Raw genomic sequence first — 20,265 nt, forward strand, 5'->3', positions numbered from 1 at the left:
AAACAGGCTTCACTGACATATGGATAAGTCAGGGAAATTGGGCGCATGGGCCGGGGGGAAAGGATAAGGTAGCGGAAATCAATAATACGAACTGAAGATGTTCAAAAGTACCGGTAACTTAAAGTGTGTTTGTGCGTGCGTTTATAATAAACGCGTGACTTTGAAATAAATCAAAAATGGGGTATTTTATGATGTTGTGAAAAAATATCCTGCAGCGTGGCGCCCTCGTGTGGCAGCTCAGAGTACGACCAGGAGCGCAAAAGTTTCAACATGGCTCCTTAGCAACCAGACTCCGACGCCTGGACACAGACTGATGACAAACACTGCTGAACTCAGATGGGCATGAGAGTTTTGGAGCAGAAGTCCGCCGGTGCAATTCATCCTGGAAGATCTGTGTTAATTGTATTCGCCTTGCAAGCTTGAAATTAACATATTTATTTAAGTTAATACAGCTATTTGTTGCACTTAAATGACGTGAGTTTATAGTTCCAGGATCTGCGCCACGCCTTGCTAGGTAGTAGCACAACTTTAGCATGAATGTGAGGCAACATTTAGCCCAGCACAGTTTAGTGTTTTTACTCACCAACCTCAGTTATAATTCACAGGTAGCTCCCAGCAAGCTAACTGTCATGGCTGTTCCTAGAAGAATTTTCCAAGACTATCAATAGAGTAAAGCAAATATAGTGCACTGTAGTAGCAAATAAAGTGTTTCGACTCAGCTGCGGTATATTTAAGGACAGAAACGATATGATACATAGTGAGAAACAAAAGGACCGCGGTGACGAGGAGGTGGTCAAAGAACTGGTGAGTACGAAACTCACACTGTTTTGGTTAAAATTATAAATGCTCTCCCAGTTAATATCTGGTTTTACTACTACTATTAACCGATCAATTATTTTTTAGCTTTCATTCATTTTTTTTATTATTATTATCCTATACAACACTATTCTCAACAGTGCATGGTCAATGGAGTGTCCTATGAAAAAATTGCACAAGAAGGAAGCAACGTCAGCTGCCTGGAGATTTTCTTCTCTGGGTTTCCACGCATGGTTGGCCTTTCCTTCTTCCCAAGGCTCTGTCAGCTTACCATAGTGGGCCAGAACATAAAAAACATTGAAGGTCTGGGGTGCTGTCCTCTGCTCCGGGAGCTCTGGGTCGTCCAGTGCCATCTGACAGTAAGTGTGTTATGCTGGTAAGATTTCTAATAATAAATACTGGTACTGCTGATAACAATACTACATAATGCCTTTAATCATTACAGTCCACCAGAGTTTATATTGCAATTGATTACAACTTATTGATCGTTTTATCGTAATAGCTCTTAAACCTAAACAATTTTTCCCCTCTATGGCATTTAATTAAACATTACTTGCATGCATAGACCACTACTTATTGATCACAACCCACAGTTTAAGAAAAACAGTCTCCTGTATAAGTGAATTGTACAGCAAAAATCATATATATATGATTTGAATATATATATATATATATACACAATAATTTGTCCCATCTTCTCTTTATTTCAGGGAATATCTGGACTACAGAATTGTGTACAACTACAGAAACTCTACCTTTATGATAATCAAATCTGTGAAATAAAGAATTTAGAATTGCAGATCAACCTAGAAGTCCTGTGGCTCAACAATAACTGCATAAGTCACATACAGGTTTGGACCATAATTTGTGACAACAGTCTACAATAAGATGTGTTAACTTGTGCATTTTATTTCTGAATGTATTTATTTATTCATTTAGCTCATTCAAACTGCATTTTTACATAATTTATTATATATGTTAATATGATAAATTGAAATGGATGTGCATTTTTTGTCAAATTACCCCACTGCCATTTTTGATCAGCTGTCTGTTATGTGGGGTTGTTTTTTTCTAAAGGGCTTGAACACGCTTAAAAACCTCAAAGAACTAAGCCTTGCTGACAACATTATTGAAAAGATCGGTAGGTTTATAGAATCCTCCCTCTTTTCTGTACCAAGTTTGATTGTGATTCAGTGAGCTGTCTGGAAAAAAAATAGTTAAATCATTTTTAATTTTTTTTAGGGCATAGCCTTGATCCTAATGTCAACCTTCTGGATCTTAATCTGTCAGGGAACAGGATCAGCTCCTTTAAGGTAAGATTAAAAACAGAAATATGCTTTTGAAATTCTCTCTGTAAAAAGTTTTCCTACTTATTTTGTAAAATCTTATTAAAATCCTTGGCCTAAAAAAAGGGCATATCTAAATTCTTGTGAAATGTCGAGGTCTCGACTAGTTCAGATTTTCAATCATCTCTACAATGGTCTGGCTTCACAAGACCTTTGTTGAAATACTGAGCAGCATAATTTCAATTTTTTTCATTCCGGATTCAATGATATACATTCATGACTGCATCTATTTAAGAAATAAATCTTAACAAGCGACGTGAGAGCTTTTTGATACACGGTTTCATATTACTTACACATTTTAGACATGTTGTGGCTGAAACTCATGTAGAGAATTTATACTCGGTCATTGTTGTGTTCAAGGTCATTCTGAAAGCAAACACAAAAGGTTTTGTGTCTCTAACTGTGATTGAATTAACACCTCAAATCATATTCCTGCTATCTGCCCTTTGTCCCACCTCAGCTAGGCTTTAAAGAGTGCAGTTATTTTCATTCATTGCACCGAGTGTCCAGTATATTGCAACAACTGTGAAATCAAAGAGGAGTGTTTTTCACTTTGTCAAAGTCTTTGCTCCTTTGCTCCAGTGTGACATTTCTTTTTAGCTTCTGTGCAGCAAGGTGGAGGAAAAAAATAAAATAAACGGCAAGTTTCAAAGAAGTGTTTCACTTATTATGGTGTCTGAAAGACTTCTTTTTCAGTGTGTAATCAACAAAACGAGGACTGCAAACAGTTCCTTTAACTATATCCACCAATTAAATTCCGGTTTTCATTGCATAGAAGTTGCCGTAATGCATTTTTTTTGTAGTTATGTTGTCTATTGTATTATCGTCTCTTTCTAGTTAGTAATAATGCATGAGTTACTGGGGCATTTATGTGGCATGTTGTAAAATAAATGTCATGTCTCTCTATATGTTGCCAAATCATTTGTCTGGCTTCTGACAACCTACAAGAAAATATAAAATATCCCAGACAAATCCCTTTTAGAGGCAGATAAATAAATACATGGACTTTATCTGTGATGTCTACATCGGATGTTTCTTTAACAAATGTTTGAAAAAAAAGCTAACACTAAAAAATTCTATAAAGGCTTTTTTTCCTCTTGAAAAGTTGAGTCTTTAGGGCACAAGCTGCTTGGGATGGACAGAAACCTTGCCCTCTTACTAGCCTAATGCACTGTTGTCGTTGTAACAGGAGCTGACCCTGCTTGCCTGTTTACCCCGTCTGAGAGTACTGGCACTGAATGATCCCACGTCAACCCCAAACCCAGTGTGTCTGCTGTGTAACTATGCCACACACGTTCTTTACCACATGCCAGGCCTCCAGCGACTTGACACCTATGACGTCTCAAGCAAGCATGTCAAGGAAGCAGCTGAGGTATTGAGAAGAGCAGGACCCTGTGAGATCTCACCTGGGTCTCTAATGTGCTCTTGAGAAGATATAAAGTCTCTTGGTTTATTAACTCTGTTACATGAGCACAGCAGTGTAATTTGCAGTAATAACAAGTTACACTGATTTATGTCAGTTGCTGATAATTTGCTTAAATTCCCAATATTTCTCTTAAATTTCCCTTAGGTTGCTTCAGAAAAACATTTTACATTACATATATTTGTTCTATTTGTTGCATTCGGTTGTCCTAGGGTTTCAATGGAGTTTCAAATCATACTTTTTTCATATTTAAATCCGAGACATAATTTCTTAATACGTTAATTAAATGGAAGATTTTACATGTCTAATGTATTACATAACCACGTGTCCCTTAAATTTAGCTTGACACATTTCTTTGGAAACTTTATTGAGATATTGGGTAGTATTTAAAATGAGGTTCTAAGGATTTAAACACTGCATGTCCATAAAAAACATATGTAATACAGTTATTAGTTGTTGCATCTCTGCATTTTGTGTTGTCCTGTTGGATTTTTTTAGCCTACAGTATAGCTGTGTTTTTTTTCTTTTAGTTCACAGTAATGAAGAAAATTATGTACTACAACATGCGTGTACGTGCTGCTCAAAGGAACCTGGCACAGGCCCGGGTCAGTCTGATGGAGAGGAAGAAAACTCTGCTACGGTTACCTGAAGAATGTATCAGGACACTCAGTCATGCCCTCAAAAATGTATGTACAATCCTCAAAACAGAGCAGGATAAGTTGTTAAGCTGACATCTGCAGCTGCAGACTGCTGTAACTGTGCAAAGTTAAGAGAGCTGTTGTCATTTGTACACATTCCCAGCTTGAACGTGAACTCTCCAAGGTGCTGGCTGGATTTAAGATGTCCACTTGCACGTTGGAGGATGAACTAGAAGGACCAACCCAGTTGGTGGAAGTTTCGTCTGATGGATGTGATCCAACCACTGACATCAGTTGTGATCCCAGCATGGAGCCCAAAATACTCATCAAGATGGAATCACTGAGGGAGAGACTGGCACCATGGACGAGGAGGCTAGAAGAGTTAGTTTGTATATTTGGATAAGATACAGAGAGAATTTCACAATGCTTTATGCAATTTAATCTCGTGCACTACAGTACATTTTTTTTATATTGAAGCATCTGATTATGAAAATAGAAATGAAGTATACCTCCAGTGTGAAAAAACAATGTTTGTCTCTTTCATATTCAGGATTGAAGCCTGTTATGAGCGGGATTTGGCCCAAGCCACAAACATGATGGAACATACAGTCCAGTTTCTGTTAATGGAGCTAGAAAGTGTTGGAAATATTCGTTTGGAGGAGGGCTGCTCCACTGACCCTTGGTAATTATTTGGTATTATTATTTGTAACTACAACCATCATGTCATTTGCCGTTAAAGAGGGGAAATCAAAAACAGACTTTACTAAACTCAGACTTTTTCTGCTGTGTGCACAACAGGTTTACTTCCTGTTGCGACCTCCTGCGTTCCCGCTTCTCTCATTCAGACTACAAGGTTCATGGCATCACTGGCATTAAGATCAATCGTGTTATCCGCATCTACAACAGTGCTTTGAGGCTTCGCTTTGAGGACAAACTTCATAACCTGCTAGCCAGAGAAGACACTGTTACATTTTCAAAGTAAGTAAAACTGGACTGTAATGAAAAGGGATGATAATTGAGTTTTTAACAGTAACCTTACAGACACGTTAAGCTTAATATTGTCCTTAGTGACAGTACCATCAGGTATTAGTTAAAATCCTACTTTAACTTTTAAGCAGGAATTACAGACGTCGGCTGGACCACTTGTTCTACGGAGCTGACCCTGAAAACAAGAGTGAAAAGGAAGAAATTTTATGCATTCTGGAGGAGGGCTTTAAAACTGCAGAACAGTATAAGGTGTGTATACTGCTGTGATTGTTAGTTCAAAACCCACACAACACTCCATCCCATCATCCAGAATGTACCCCACTGAGCATTAAGAGAAAAAATGAAGCAAGTAAGTCATGGGTAGGTTAGTTCACTACTCTATACCTGTATACCTAATACATTGAACAGCATGTGTAATAATGAATACCTACAAATCCTCTTTGTTTATTAAGCATAATGAGTAATAGAAGGAGAGAAAAGTTCTATTAGTGTGAAATTGTAATTCATTATAAGTATTGGTTGGGAATGCTTAGACAACACCATGGTCCCCTTTTGTTTACAGAAATAACTATGAGTGTTGTGCAACAGAACAGTATCAGTAATTACTTGTGTTATTTTCACATCAACTTCAAATCATTCTCCCTTTTACCATGTTGACTTTGAATTAGGCCTTGGGGAGAGAGGGTGCCATACCCTTATCCAACAGCCTGAGTGTGACCGAACAGCCCAGAATTGAACACACTCTGCGCCAGGCCAGCCAGTGTGATTCTAAGAATAGTATGGATATAGTCCCATTCAGGCATGGTGGGTTAGTTTTGCTCACGGTATTATATCCTTATATTCCCCCCAGCAGACTACTGTTTTTTTCCCTTAAAATCTGAAATGCTAGTGTTTTTGGCTCTTTAGGTCAGATTATTATCTCCAAAGTGTTCGTGGGTCACAGCATGCCTATCCGAGAGGGAGAACCAGTTGATAGAAGTAACCATCCCAGAGTCTACTCTGTATATCGCAATGTGGACACCCATCACAGAACTGCAATGAGTGGAGGTATCCGGCATTGCAAAAGACACGAAAAGAATTATTTTTCAGTCAATAGTCAATAGTTCAGTCAATAGAGTGTCATCGTATCTCTGTGTTTTTTTTCATTCAGAGAGACCACTCACCTCCAAAGCACACACTGGTCCTGAGTGCAGCCCCAGACGAAGACAGTGGTTTGTGTTTGACCATGAACTAGTCTTGCCTGAGTACATCATATATTTTGAATACATAACCGGGGTAATTAATTTGTTGTTTTTTTGCTGTTTGATGACATATGACATGCTACATGGGTCATTGATCCATGGACCAATTCTATTCTACTTGTGTATGCGCCCTGTCAAGTTGTTTAATGTCAGCCTATTTGACTAGCTTAAAATTATGCAAAACTGCAACCCTTGTTAAGTTCCCCATGGTCTTCCAAATTAACATCACCAAGACTGCCTTAAAGACTTCAGCAGTTCATTTTGACATGAGCTTTTAATTTGAGCCCAAATCAAGATTGTTAATCAAAACTTATTAGCAAGGCTTTTAACTAAATCTGAGAAATGGTAAAACAGATCATTCTTGTGTCTCTTTGCTGGTTGCACACTTGTTTTAGAAGTAAATGTAAACCTTTAAATCGTTTGATATGCTGTTATTAGAACCAAGAACAACCTGCATTGCCGGGTCGCAGAACAGACAGAGATGAAACTCCGTCCAATGATGTCATCCTGGACAAGGAAGTCCTCAACATGGAACCTGTGTTAAAAGCACAACCCAAGTTGTTGAGCTTGGATGACAAAATTCTGCTTAATGTGGCCAGAGCCAATGTCCTGAGTCAGATCACTGTAAGTATTTCTGCTTTTCACATGGCAGCTTGGTTTTGAAGCCAATTCATAGATAATGATAAACTTTCTTCACCGTGCTGAATCTCCAGGTACTGAACCTTCATGGCAACAGTCTGAGCAAGATAAAGGAGATTTCCCGCCTATTGGCTCTGCGGCATCTTACCATCAGCTTCAATGAGTTCACGCGCCTTGATGACATTTCTCACATGGTAGGAGTGATGATAGAAAATGATATAACTGAGCTTAAACTAAAGTGTTTCATAAGAAACTTTATGAACTTTAATAGCAACTTGCCTTTTTAACACTTATAGAATGGAGGGGCTATGTTTTGGACCATAGCATGAAGTGGAAACTTCATCCATTGTCTCTTTTACCAAAATGACAGCCCAACCTTGAGTTTTTGGATGCTAGCCATAACAACCTGGTGACCCTAGAAGGGCTGCGGGGGTTGGAACAACTCAAACAGCTCGATGTGCGCTGGAACAAGTTGACCAAAGCCAGAGAAGATACGGCAGTGCTAGGAAAACATACGCCTGCACTTCTGAAGCTTGACACCCGATACAACCCCTGGAACAGGGTGAGTCCTGTGATCAAAACTAATTCCATAATTAGTATATAGGTACTGTATGTGCTGCAATGTTCTGTAAGTGATCTGAAATAATAGTTGTTGTAGAATGCACCATTAGGAGGTATATAGTAAAGCTGTTTTTCTTCTGCCAGTCGGAGGCAGTCAGAATGACCATACTGGGACGTCTAACAACACTCACACACCTGGACGATATGATGGTGGCAGAGGAGGAGGCTGCTGATGCTGTTCACATGGCTGCTGGGTCCAAAATTAACCAGGTTACAATTTTGGCGATATTAGTATTTATATACAGATATTTAACATACAATTTTTATTTTCTAGAGGCTGGCCCTTGTTAAGAGGACACTGCATTTTTTTTAAATCAAATGTTGAACAAATAAGTGGTTACATACTCTCGTGAAGGTTTCAGTATATGAACATCCATATTTCAGGATGTACTGTAATTCAATCACAGCTGTTGACACTCTGCTCACAGGCATCTCTTCTGGCTCACTCACGTAAAAACAGTGATCGTCCCCGTAGTCTCAGCCTGCTGTCAACACCCCAGCTACTATGTCTTCTCAATCCAGCACCCTGGGGGCTCAGCCAAGAGCTGGAGCCAGACTGGACTACCAAGGTGAGCTTCAGCATGTGGGTCTCTCTGTAAAGGATTGATTTCTAAAAATGCATTTGAAAGGTTTCAGGAATATGCTTACTCCAGAGAGTGAACAGGCTGCATGATGTTTATATTATGGCAATTGTAATTTAAAATGTAATGCATGTTTAACATCTATAATATTATATACATTTTAATGTGTTTGTGGCATTACAATTTGGACCAGATCACAGCCCTGAACCTTGACGGTCAGAGGATTTCAAAGCTGATCAATCTGAATAAGCTGGTTAACCTGCGCTGGGCCTCTTTTAATGACAATGACATCTCTAAAGTGGAGGGACTGGACAGCTGCCTGAAGTTGGAAGAACTTTCCCTAAACAACAATAGCATCAGCACACTCAGTGGTCAGTCATCGTCAGCTTGACATTGAAGTTGGAAAATCACACCATTATGATATAATACAAGTATGTTATGGGATGGTTGTTTTTAATGAAAGGATAAAACCAAACTAAACCAAATCAAACACAAAACTTGGTTGATTTATATTCACATCTTATACCCAGACCCACAGAACAGTAGCGATCATTATTTTTCTGTCTGTCTTTGCTTTATGTTTCTTCAGGCCTGTCAAAACTGCATTACCTAAATAAACTGACTGTAGATGGGAATAAGCTCTCTAGTTTGGATGCTTCAGTCCTAGATCAGCTGCCCAACCTGTCCTTTCTGTCTGTGGAGAACAACTGTATCAGTTCCCTGCATGGCATCCAGAGGGTTCACTCCCTTCTTGAACTCTACATTGGCAACAACCAGATTTCTACATCACGAGACCTCTACTATCTAAAGGCAACAATCTAATAAACAAATTTTTAAAAACTTCATGGTACACCCTATGACCTGGGAGAGAAATAACTACAGAAGGTGTACGATTTTCCCTACTTTCTTATTACATTGTTTTAGCCCATATGCCAATTCTTCTTTTCAGAGACTGACGATCCTCATCATTCTGGATCTTTATGGGAATCCTTTAGTGGAGAAACTGGAAAACTATCGGATATATGTGGTGTTCCACCTGCCCTCCCTGAAAGCACTGGATGGGATCACAGTCGTATGTGCCAAAAACAGCAACCATTTGAACCTCTCAGATATTGCAGTGGTGATGACAAAATAATATCCAGTATTTTGTATTTGCTGTTTTTTTCTCCAGGAAGTAACTGAGTGTGAAAGTGCAAAAGATATGTTTGGAGGAAGACTAACCCCTGACATGGTAACAGAGAAGCTGGGCCACTCTAACTACACAGACATCACCTACCTCACCCTGCAGTCCTGCTCCATTAGGTAATAGCTGACAGAATAACATGACACATCCAGAAATGAGTGTCATTTTTGTCATTTACAATGCTGAAAAATTAGGCATTGAAAGAAAGGGGTAATAAAAGTGTTTTCTTTTTTCTTTTTTTCCTACAGGATGGTTGATTTGTCTCCAGCAGACCTGTTCAGTAGCGTGTGTAGTGTCAACTTAGACCGCAACAACCTCACCTCTTTCTCGGGCCTCATTTACCTGCCCAACATCAAAGTACAAATTACACTGACTTAAAATTAAAAAAGCTGGACTTAAATGCAACTGAGTTGTGTACAAATAAATTATTTTCAGTGACTTATTTGCAGGTTCTGTGTCTGAACTACAACCACATTGAATCCATCTTGCCCAGACAGAAGACTCAGACTCATCTGACAAACAGACAGATACTCTACAGCAAAGTCCACTCCAGTGGTTATGGTCAACAGAGCACATCCAAAGGCAACAGGTAACACATTTCTTTTTCCTTAATTTGTCTATTTTTAAATTTTACAATGTTAGACTGTTGGCAAGAGTGGAGTATGAACTTCAAATAAAATGTGTAGACTGTAACCATTGGGGGGCAGCACTGACCAGTGAATGAATAAACTACCTTGACAGTTAAAAGATTATCGTTACAGTTGTTGCCAATTAATATAAATACAACAAAGTCTATTTGTTAACACAGTTTCAATATATTGTAATTTGATTAAAAATATGCTATTATTTATTTTTTCTAAACTAGATATTTAAATGTTGGTTTGAATTTTTAAAGTTTCTGAATTGTCAGTATATCGTATGTTATGATATATGATATGATATGATATGATATGATATGATATGATATAATATGATATTCCAGCCACATTTTCCGTTGTAGAAACCAGTACATAGGCAGTGCTGTGAAAAGCATGCTTTTGTTTGCCCTGACTGTGACTGCTTTTATGTGGTCTGCACCTGTGAGGTCTTACTAGTTAAATGACGCAGCAGGAGGGAGAAAGAGATGTTCATTTAACCACAGAGGCTGCAAACTGTCATTCTGTTTCTGTGTTTAAGGGAAACTGGGCCCACTGGCAGCCCGGAGCCACTTATGGGCAGCCTGGAGGTTCTGCATTTGAGTCACAATGGCATCTCCAATATGGCCAATCTGCAGCTCAGCAGGCTCACCAATCTTAAAGTCCTCTTCCTTCAAGGTATGTATGGCTGATGCGCCAACCCTCCCTCACAAAGCCTGTTAGAAGTGCAATGTATAGAGGCTGTGAAAAGGCACGAGAAGTCTCCCATAAACTTAAGGCCAGGTGGGCGATGAGACCGGAAGAAAAAAACAACTGACTTTCTTTTCACCAGCTTTTGATGGGTTCTGATTGAGTTTGCTTGTTAGTGTGATTTGTCCCACCAAGCCACTTGTCCTTTTTTTCCTTTTTACTTAGAAACCTTTTGAAGCTGTCTATGTAATTTCAAGGCTTTTTACACCAGGAGCAAACAAAAAATACCATGCAATTGTTTCTATGGCCTTAAAATGCTGCCTTTAATATTGTCTAGAGTTTGCAATCTACTCTTGTATTTTTTTATAGAAATATTAGAAATGAATAGTATTGTTTGAGATGTGTTTCCCTTGTTTTGATCAGGTTTACTCTCTCCCTAGGTAATGAGATCAGCCAGGTGGAAGGATTGGAAGGGCTTCACCAGCTCAGAGAGCTTGTGTTAAACAGGAACCGGATCAAAGCTCTGGCTGAGAACTCTTTCATAGCCCAGAACGTCCTACTAGAGCTGCACCTAGCAGAGAACCGGATCCGGGAGCTCAACCATCTCGATCCTCTGACTGAGCTCCGCAAGCTCTTTCTTGGCATGAACAAGCTGCAGGTATTCTCCTCCAGCAGCAGTTGCCTCCTAACCAGCTGAACATTTTAATGAATATATTCAGATTCTTAATAAAACTGCATATTCAGATTTTCAATTAAACTGCCTGAATAAACTCCCACCAGAATGATTTCCTGAGGTGACTCCCAAGGTCACAGTCAGCTTTTGTGTAGTTTTTGATTTAACACCAACTTTTACTGATTTGTTCTTATGCAAAATATGTCAGATATTTCAGAATGTACTTTATTCAGTATGCAGCAGTATTACTTTTCCCTCCATTTGCAAAGTAAGACATGAAGCATAGTAATCATGAGTCATTAGCACCCCACTGTGGCATGCGAGGGGTAGCATTAAGAAGAATCAAGTTTGATTGAAGGTCAGGGCTGTGTATATGAAGAAAGACAATCAGGACAACGTGTAATCAGCTTCTCAGTCTGCATCTCTTTCTCACTAAGGGCGAGTGATTTGCACTTGTGTTACCAGTTCCCTCTTCCCTTTACTTCCTTAATGTTTTCGTGCCTTCAATTAAGACATAAAATACAGCAATCATGCAGCGCAACAGTCCTCACAGTGGGGGCGTCTTTGAATCACAGCCAAATCCAACCATAAACCTGGGAATGAGAGAAAACACTCCAATTCCCTGTTGTGTGGCCAAACTCTCTCATGAGATTAATGAAAGCTCACATATGTAATCTCTCCCATCAGATGCTTCCATCCTCCCTACACCAAAATTATTAAATTATTAAATCAGTTTCAGCCCTGATGCATATGTCTCTGTTATAAACACTCACCAGGCTGCAACCAATGGTAGGAAGTGAAAAAGAACTTAAAATAATCTTGGTTTCTTTACTTTTTGTAGGACATCACAGAGCTCAACAAACTAGAAGTGCTTCCTTCGCTGACGGAGCTCTCAGTTGTTGGCAATCCTGTGAGTATTATAAGTTTTAGTGCGTTAAACACACAGTTAGAAGTTGTGAACTGGTAAAGATTATTATCTGTGGTTATTTTGCTATTATGAGCTTGTACAAAGATGTAAATCCACTAGCTTTCAGTCTCAGGACACTTTAAACTCTCACTCGCAAACAAATTATCAAAAGCATGCTCACAGGCTGAGTTTCTCACTTGCACAATCCAAAACACTAACCCAGTGTAACTCTTTGGTTCCAAATTAAGCGATTACATGATGGGCCTTCTGCTGGGTTTCAAACTGGCTGGCATCAGAGACAAATCCGTTGACCAAATGGCGGGGCACTATTGGCCCATTTACATCACCCATCTGGAGCTCATAGAACAGGCCTGAGCAGACATGCAGCTCCCTATCGTCCATAGGGCCATGCTCAGCTGTGGTAGCCTCTTTACTGCTTGGGCCCATCCCCCTTCTCTTCCCATAAGGGGGGTTTAATCCTGCCAGGGGGTAGAGGCCAACAGCCACCCTGGATACAATACCTCCTGCTGCTGACCACATGAGATTGCTACTTCACCCATGTTCCCTAGCCAAAGTCCTCTCAACTAGGCATCCAGTGGCACGCACTCATTACTTAATCATAGCAGCAGTATCCTGCAGGAACATACAGTTCTGTAACTGGACAGGCTGGATTTGTACCCTGGCCAGAGGGTGCCTGCAGCTGGGCAGGGAACTATCTGCTATGGTCAGCTGGGGCACTAGAATAGCTCCTGGGAACATGATAACTATGTTGGGACCCACATAGCATCATATTTATTCCAGATGTCACAGGCAGGCTGCATTCAGGCTCCAATATTAAAATTGTTGAATGCTAGTTAAGGTCAGTGTAATTTATTGCCAGTATTTTCATCAGACATGAATTTTTGGTTTTCCCAGGTGGCCCGCAACTCTCTCCACAGACCCGCAGTAGTGCTCCATCTGTCCCGATTGCAGGTCCTGGATGGAGTGATGGTCACTCTGGAGGAAAGGACCAGGGCTGAACTCCTCAGTGGTGATCCATCAGTGAGAACTGTAGACATCATGTGCACTCACTCAGAAACACTCAAACATATATACACATATTACAGGGTCGTAGCTACCACTGATGGTCATTTTCGTAGTATTTTTCTTCCACTTGGGGGAGTTACATTCTAAAATTAAAAAGTTGCACTTGGTTTGAATTTTATAAGATTATTGCATATATTTAGATTTTTATATACAATACAATTAAATAAATTGTTTACATTAAGCCCACAAAATAATTAATAATTACAGTCTTCAGTGTTTCTTCTTTCTTTTTTGGTTTGTGGTCAAAACTTGCAGAGAGTGGTGTTCGATGTACTATGGGGAGTCGTGTCTGTAGTTTCTCTAAAATCATGGCTACAGCACTGCATATACACATGCAAACACCACATACCAAATTTTTAAACCTCTATTTATCCAGGGTATTTTCACCAAAAAGTAACTTCTCTTTTACAGGAATGCCCTGATCACATTCATACATTTACACCTCAAAGCTGCCCAGTACAACCACAGTCTGACCTGCTGGCCACTGAGCAGCTCCACTGATGGGGTTAACCCCAAATTGATGAGGGTAGCTCACCCAGATTGAATCCTTCCAGTCCAGGGATAAACCGACAACCTTCCGGCCAAGCACAAGCTTGCTTCTCTAACCTTTGCGCCACCACTGCCTGAATGAATATGGTGTCACTTATAGCAAATGTGTACTGTTAGGTGTGAGGCTAGTTTGCTGGAAATGGATCTGTCATTCCCACACTCTGCTACCGTACTTCTTCTCTTGCATTTCAATCATGACTGAATTGCAAATGAACAAAGACCTTGCTTATGTAAAAGCTCATAATGGGCCTTTTCATGTAAGATGTAGTCAAACTGAAAGAAACAAAATGACAACAACCAAACATCAGCCACCAAAAAAGGGAAAAGCCTGGATCAAACTCTTTCAATCTGACTGATTTGATGTTCATGTAATGAGAGACAAGGGCAGTAATTCTCCTGCAGCTCTGAATTAAAAGCAGCCTAAGCCTGCTGGCATCATCCTGCTGATTAGATGAAATGTGCCCGGCCGATAACGCACCAGTGGATTTACCCCCTATTAGCCAGGTCAACATGACCCTCTCTGCTTGTTAATCGTAGATGTGGAAATGACAGAGCAGAGATCAGGGGGTTTTCTGATTAAAAACACAAACACAGACCTCCCCTTATTGAATCTCATAACTGCCATCTCAGTTGTCACTCTCAATCTATGCCTGCGACTGCTTTTGTTTGAATTTGAAAATTGTTATTGATGAGTAGTAATTACTGTTCTCATGTAAGATGCTTATATGTGGAACAACAAGCAATCTTATCATCAATCCCCTGACAAATGTGTGGGTAGAGTGGACACACTGCAGCAGCATTAGTAGCCACTGAAGGGTGGAGAAAAAAGAAACACTTAAAGTTAGGATGCATATGTTAATGAGGTCAAAGACAATGAGTTTGCCCTAGAAGTGCTTACGAGATCATTTTTAAACATGATGTGAATATTTGCTTATGTTTTTCCTTTCCTTTTTCCTTTCCTTTTTACGCTTGCTATTTAATATTTCTCTTACAGCCATGTTCTCAGTGCCCTGGAGCTTCTTTTCCTACCGCTGAAATAAACCTACCTGGACTGCTACCCGTCATGCCTCAAAACCCCCCTCTAAAAGGAATGAGTATAAGTGGAGGACTGCAGAGCTTTATGCATGGGCACGATATCCTATCAAGTAACATGGACGAAGCCCAATCTCATTACACATACAGGCGTGAGGGTGACTTTAGTTTTTCAATTAGCAGAATTTCAAAGTACACTTAGCTTTACATCTGTATCTATAGCGTGTTATGAAATGGATAGTTGTGTTTTTTAAAGCTCTAGTACAAGAGGAAGGATTGACTTTTCATTATTAAGATATACCAGATAACTGTTATGTGTTAAATTGACTGGTTTGACATTCTTGGTTTCTAACCTACACAATTGGGTTTGATTCCAATGTCAGACAAGAAGCACAAGCACAGTAATGCTGCCCGAAGCGGCCAAACTGACATCACCTTCAGACACATTCGAAGAACAGGAAGAAACCTGCCAACCACAGGTCTCCTGTCTGATGGGAGCAGAGTCATCAATACATATCACAACCAGGAGCAAGACAGCAGGTTATTAATTCTAGAGATATAGTTATTTTCTCTTTAAAATGGGAATGATCTGTTTAAAAGATGATAGAAAAGACTGTGACTGTTTCCTCACACTTGTTGTATTCCAGATTCCCAAATGGTGGTAGACCTCCACGCATGTAACAGCCAGAAGAGGTGGAGTATACACTGTCTTTCAGCAGGCAATCCAAAAGTGAACACCTGTGAAAGACATGACTCTGGTGTGGTGATATACAATAGTATTGTTACGCCCTGCCAGGACATGCAGGACATTAAAATATATCTTTATGGTGGTGTTTTTAGATGTTTGCCTTAATGTCTATGAGCATCTGCATACCTTTGCATATTCAGTGAGGAAAATGTCTGAACATCCGGTATTTCAAGTGCTTTTTGCTTTTGAACACAGCAATAAATAGCTTTCTATAAACTTTAAAAAAAATGCAATTTACATGTTACTAAATCTGCTTCGCTGCCTTTGGATCAATGAAAATAAGGCTACTTGAGAGGGGCATGTAGTGCATCCCTTTCAAACGCATTTATAATGACTGATTTTATTTGCTATCCATATAAGTGGATCACTAACCATGGTAATCTCAGGATGAGAGGTTTTGGTGTCATTTCTACCACTAGCCCATCCTTGGACCAAAACAAGTGAAAAAACACCCACAGATGTACGGGCGTGTGAGGCTGGCCTGCTGTATCCATCGGGTCAAATGCATCCCCAACAAGTGGATAATCCAGCTTTAGCACACCTCTCTGTGGACAATAATCTGCAGTCACTCAGATAAAGATGTCATCTTGAATGAGGTCCAAATTGATTTTAGAGACTGTCAGTTTCATCATGTTAGCCTCTTTTCAGAAAGCTCACCACAGTTTCGGCTGTAATAGGCAAATCTCATGTGTTGTGACTGAAAATGAACCTACTCCACTTATTATTGATGTTAGTTCTGCTGAACGTAAGAATATAATCCCCTTGTCTTCCTGTCAGTTTAGCCTAGTAGTCCTATAGTTAACAAAGAAACCAGTCAGAGCCTTAAATGTGGAGGATACAGTCTATATTATGTTATCTAAAACCTTTACATTGTGGGACCTCTAAACTGATAACTGTATGATGAAACCCTCCTATTGAAAAGATTAAGTAGAACATCTATTCCCATCCATCACCCTAAATATCATAAATATTAGGATCCAGAGAAAGATGCAGACCTCTGTTACATGTCTGAACAATGTCTTGTAGAGTTAAATTATTGTTTTATTTTACTTTAGACCCGTGCTTTAACGTAACTAGTACTCCTTAGAAAAGATAGAAATGAGTTGAGACCCGGTTTTTGGGAAGATATGGCCTCTGTTGTAAATTAAACAGTAGCAAAAGAAAAAAATTCAGCATCAACATTTTTTCATATTCCTTCCAACGACCTCAGCTTTGGAGTTTTTGATTTTGTATTGTTAGCCTGACCACTAGGTGTCCTTAAAGCTCCATTAGCTTTCCCTTTAAGACACTGCCAATCAGTCCTCTATGAATTCACCAGCTGCCTGTAGGTGGTAATTTATCAGTTGAAGGGGGATACGTGTGTATGCTTCAGATTTGTGTTTGATGCTGAACATGCGAGGCAACAACAAGTTCTAGGCAGCAAAAGTGAAAAGCTCTCCCCTAAACAAGCTCCTCTAATGCATGTACTTAACTCCACTTAATTTGTGTTAATTCCCAGCATTAAGCGGGGCTAATGACTGTGCAAGTGAGTGCACTGTCATTACTGTGCTCTGCCTGACATCAAATGGCAGCTGATGGACTCAAAAGAAAAAAAAAGGAAACTCTAATGCACGGATTTGGGGGCTCAGTACTAGTACTCTCGTGCATTAGGTATTGCAGAGGATAATTACACATTTTATATTTGTGTACAGGATGTGCAGTATGGATATGTTAGAAGTATAACTGTTTTTAATGCAATTGAATTTCAGAGTGTGGTGTAAGCTTATTGTGAGCATACCACTTCATACAGTATGTTTCTCTTTGCATATCTGTCAGTATTTTTTACATTAAAATGACATTAGCATAAAGATTGTGAATAATTCATCAGTTCTGAGTGAACCCAGACGCACTGCTCTCTCTGTATCTCTCTCTCTCTCTCTCTCCCTGCTCCTCCATGTGAGTAGACCACATGGTCCGTAGCTGGTTTAATGGGATGGAATGTGACAGGTTATGTTTTCATCTGCCTGATATGGAGCCTGGCTCGGGCGGGAGGGAGAAAGAGAGACAGACAGAGAGAGGGATGGAGAGGCAAAGTAGGTTGGTCTCCACAGTTGTATTCTGGATTCATAATTTGACATGTTTGTTCTTGTTGTGAATCAGTTATAGATGATGCCCCTCCCCATCCCCACCAACACACACACACACACACACACACACACACACACACACACACACACACACACACACACACACACAAATACATGCTCTGTATGGGGCCATTACTGCTGGTCCACTAACTCCCTACATTTGCTGTGTCTGTGCATTCAGAGCACCATTAGTCCAAGACTCTGTGAATAATTGCTGAATGGACCATGTTTTCAGTGCTATCTACTCAGGTTCCAGTGTTGGGGGTTGATGTAGGGGGTGAAGTGAGAGGGATGAGGACACTGATTGCTGTTTGATGCTGAATATAACACTGCATGTTGTGCAATGTTTATCAAAGCCTTGTGCACAGTATGTGCAATGCATGAACAACATTACGGTCCACATGCATTACACATTTACCAGCTTGTATTAACTTCAGAAGTGCTTCAGGAGAGCTTACAATTACATCAACATCAGCACTTGACTTGGAATTGATTTCGTAAAAATGAAATGTTCTCTCCACATTTGACTGCTGATGGCAACCAAATGCAGGTCATCATCAAAATATAAATTATTTAGTTTTCAAGAAGTACATATTATTTCCCTAGTTCATTTTTCATCCCCACAAATACATATTCTAATCAAAAACAATCTTGCCATATTGCTTCTCTTGAAATCTGTCATTGAGTTACCGTTGTTGCTTGTCATTTTCCTGTAATTTGTTTCCTGTGAGGTTCCCTAGAATAAAGAGCGAATGGAGAGAAAGTGAAAATACAGATAAAAGAATGGAGTGAGAGTGACAATTAGAATAGAAAGGAAAATGCTTTTATTTTGTGCAGACATTTTGGTGAGAGCAACCGTCACAGAAACATTAAAACTTAACTGATATTCATTTCTGGACTTACGTGTGATTTCTCACATTATTGAACTTGTGTGTTGTTTATCACATTTCAATCAAACAAATGGCAAAAACAGGCTAACACAATAAGAAAACAACAGACAAATACCCAATTTTCTTGTAAATTTAACGGGAATCAATTTTCAGAGGACTGTAAGATGGTCTGCTTTTTGTAGATGGGCCAATTTGGTATCAGCCTTTTTTATTTCATGATATTTAAATTTGCGTTTCTCCGTTAATGACTCTAGCGTCTTATTTCAAGTGGATATTCTTCATCAGACAGCTGTGACAAAAGCGGAGCAATGATTTTAAATAAATGGTGCTATTGGGGGATTATAGGGTGCAATACATGTTGTCGTGACTGACAGGCTTTTCTGTTGTTATGGTTTATTGTGTCCTACACGGAGCAGAAATTGCTTTTCAAGATTACAAGGAAACACTACGTCCTGCCCACCCTTATCCCCTCAGCCCCATTGAAAAAAAACAACAACAACAGCAATTTAATCTCCTTGGCTCCAGATTATTATCTTTCTTTGTGTTGATATTGTGGCCTTTTTAGTTGATCATTTCATGATCCTCCTTTTTTCCTCTTTCTAAGTAAATCAACATTTTGGAGAGGCAGTGACTTGACCACAATCACTTTCATTATATTGAAATAATAAAATACTTGTAGGATTTGCTCTTTTTGTATTAAGAACATGATGACAAGGATTTAGGATGAAATATTCATATTCCTAATCCTATGTCAGTTTTTGGGGTCAACTAAGTGCATTAGAGTCAGGATTTAAGCAGACTGGCAAGTGCCAAGTTGAAAAATTATTTAAGAAAAGGAGGGTAAAGAACCCTGATGGGATGTGTCATTTGATGTAATTATAATTGCAAAGAGTGAAGGTCTTTTCATTGTTCAATGGAAAGCAAGCAAGTTATTTATTGAGGAGGGCTGTCTGCATTTTTCAGGTGACTATATTAATGTGGTTCTAATACAATACAGTTAGAGCTGGTCGGTACAGTTTTATACATTCCCCACTCACACAAAAACTGACAATAGCAGTCTAATGTGCCCTGGTTTATGAGTGCTGAGAGCACTGCTTTATCTAATACGTAAATATATGAATTGACAGATGTACACACATTAGTCATCGTCCATGTTCAAAGTTTATTCCCACTTATGTGAATCTTTGCTTTAGGGTAATAAACCAAACAAGTTTTTCATAGTTTTCTGCGCTTAGTTAGTCGGTGCTTTGTGAGTATTTCTGTAACGCAGCAATGTTCAACAGTGTGCCTTTATACAAAACACAACACATGGGTTCGTGTTGTTCCCTTTTGTATCATCAATAACGTGTGCGTAAGTGTAGGTGTTGAAGGGGCGAGGTTTGATATATAGGAGGCGGGGTTTATACGTTACGGGCCAATCAGAGGGCCCTCGCTCTTCTCTTCTCCACTCCTAT

The 20,265-nt window shown here is 39.5% G+C and overlaps 1 protein-coding gene across 7 annotated transcripts; it reads left to right on the forward strand.

The window, feature by feature from the left end:
• Positions 1-277: 277 nt before the first annotated feature.
• lrrc9 (leucine rich repeat containing 9) lies at positions 278-18,786 on the forward strand. Of its 7 annotated transcripts, none has more exons than XM_040138071.1 (32): positions 278-804; positions 957-1,175; positions 1,527-1,667; positions 1,894-1,957; positions 2,059-2,129; positions 3,352-3,534; positions 4,116-4,271; positions 4,387-4,604; positions 4,774-4,905; positions 5,022-5,201; positions 5,339-5,459; positions 5,879-6,014; positions 6,117-6,257; positions 6,361-6,485; positions 6,890-7,075; positions 7,165-7,284; positions 7,461-7,652; positions 7,796-7,921; positions 8,140-8,280; positions 8,486-8,663; positions 8,882-9,102; positions 9,242-9,364; positions 9,464-9,594; positions 9,724-9,832; positions 9,925-10,064; positions 10,652-10,788; positions 11,241-11,458; positions 12,315-12,383; positions 13,296-13,430; positions 15,010-15,205; positions 15,431-15,587; positions 15,695-18,786. In XM_040138071.1, the coding sequence occupies exons 1-32, from the start codon at positions 748-750 to the stop codon at positions 15,726-15,728; spliced, it is 4,557 nt and encodes a 1,518-aa protein (XP_039994005.1). In that variant the 5' UTR covers positions 278-747; the 3' UTR covers positions 15,729-18,786. The 7 variants fall into 7 exon arrangements, with proteins under 7 accessions (XP_039994005.1, XP_039994007.1, XP_039994008.1 ...); XM_040138073.1 differs by having other exon boundaries at positions 15,010-15,199; XM_040138074.1 differs by having other exon boundaries at positions 13,296-13,421.
• The last annotated feature ends 1,479 nt before the right edge of the window (positions 18,787-20,265 follow it).

Source organism: Xiphias gladius, chromosome 10 (assembly GCF_016859285.1).
Source record: "Xiphias gladius isolate SHS-SW01 ecotype Sanya breed wild chromosome 10, ASM1685928v1, whole genome shotgun sequence".
Lineage (NCBI taxonomy): Eukaryota > Metazoa > Chordata > Actinopteri > Istiophoriformes > Xiphiidae > Xiphias > Xiphias gladius.

Bases quoted from the DNA above. Each gene is read 5' to 3' on its own strand.
- lrrc9 (XM_040138071.1), top strand. From the start codon at position 748: ATGATACATAGTGAGAAACAAAAGGACCGCGGTGACGAGGAGGTGGTC. The intron at 1,668-1,893 runs GTTTGGACCATA...TTTTTTCTAAAG, and splicing joins ACTGCATAAGTCACATACAG to GGCTTGAACACGCTTAAAAA. The intron at 7,653-7,795 runs GTGAGTCCTGTG...TTCTTCTGCCAG, and splicing joins GATACAACCCCTGGAACAGG to TCGGAGGCAGTCAGAATGAC.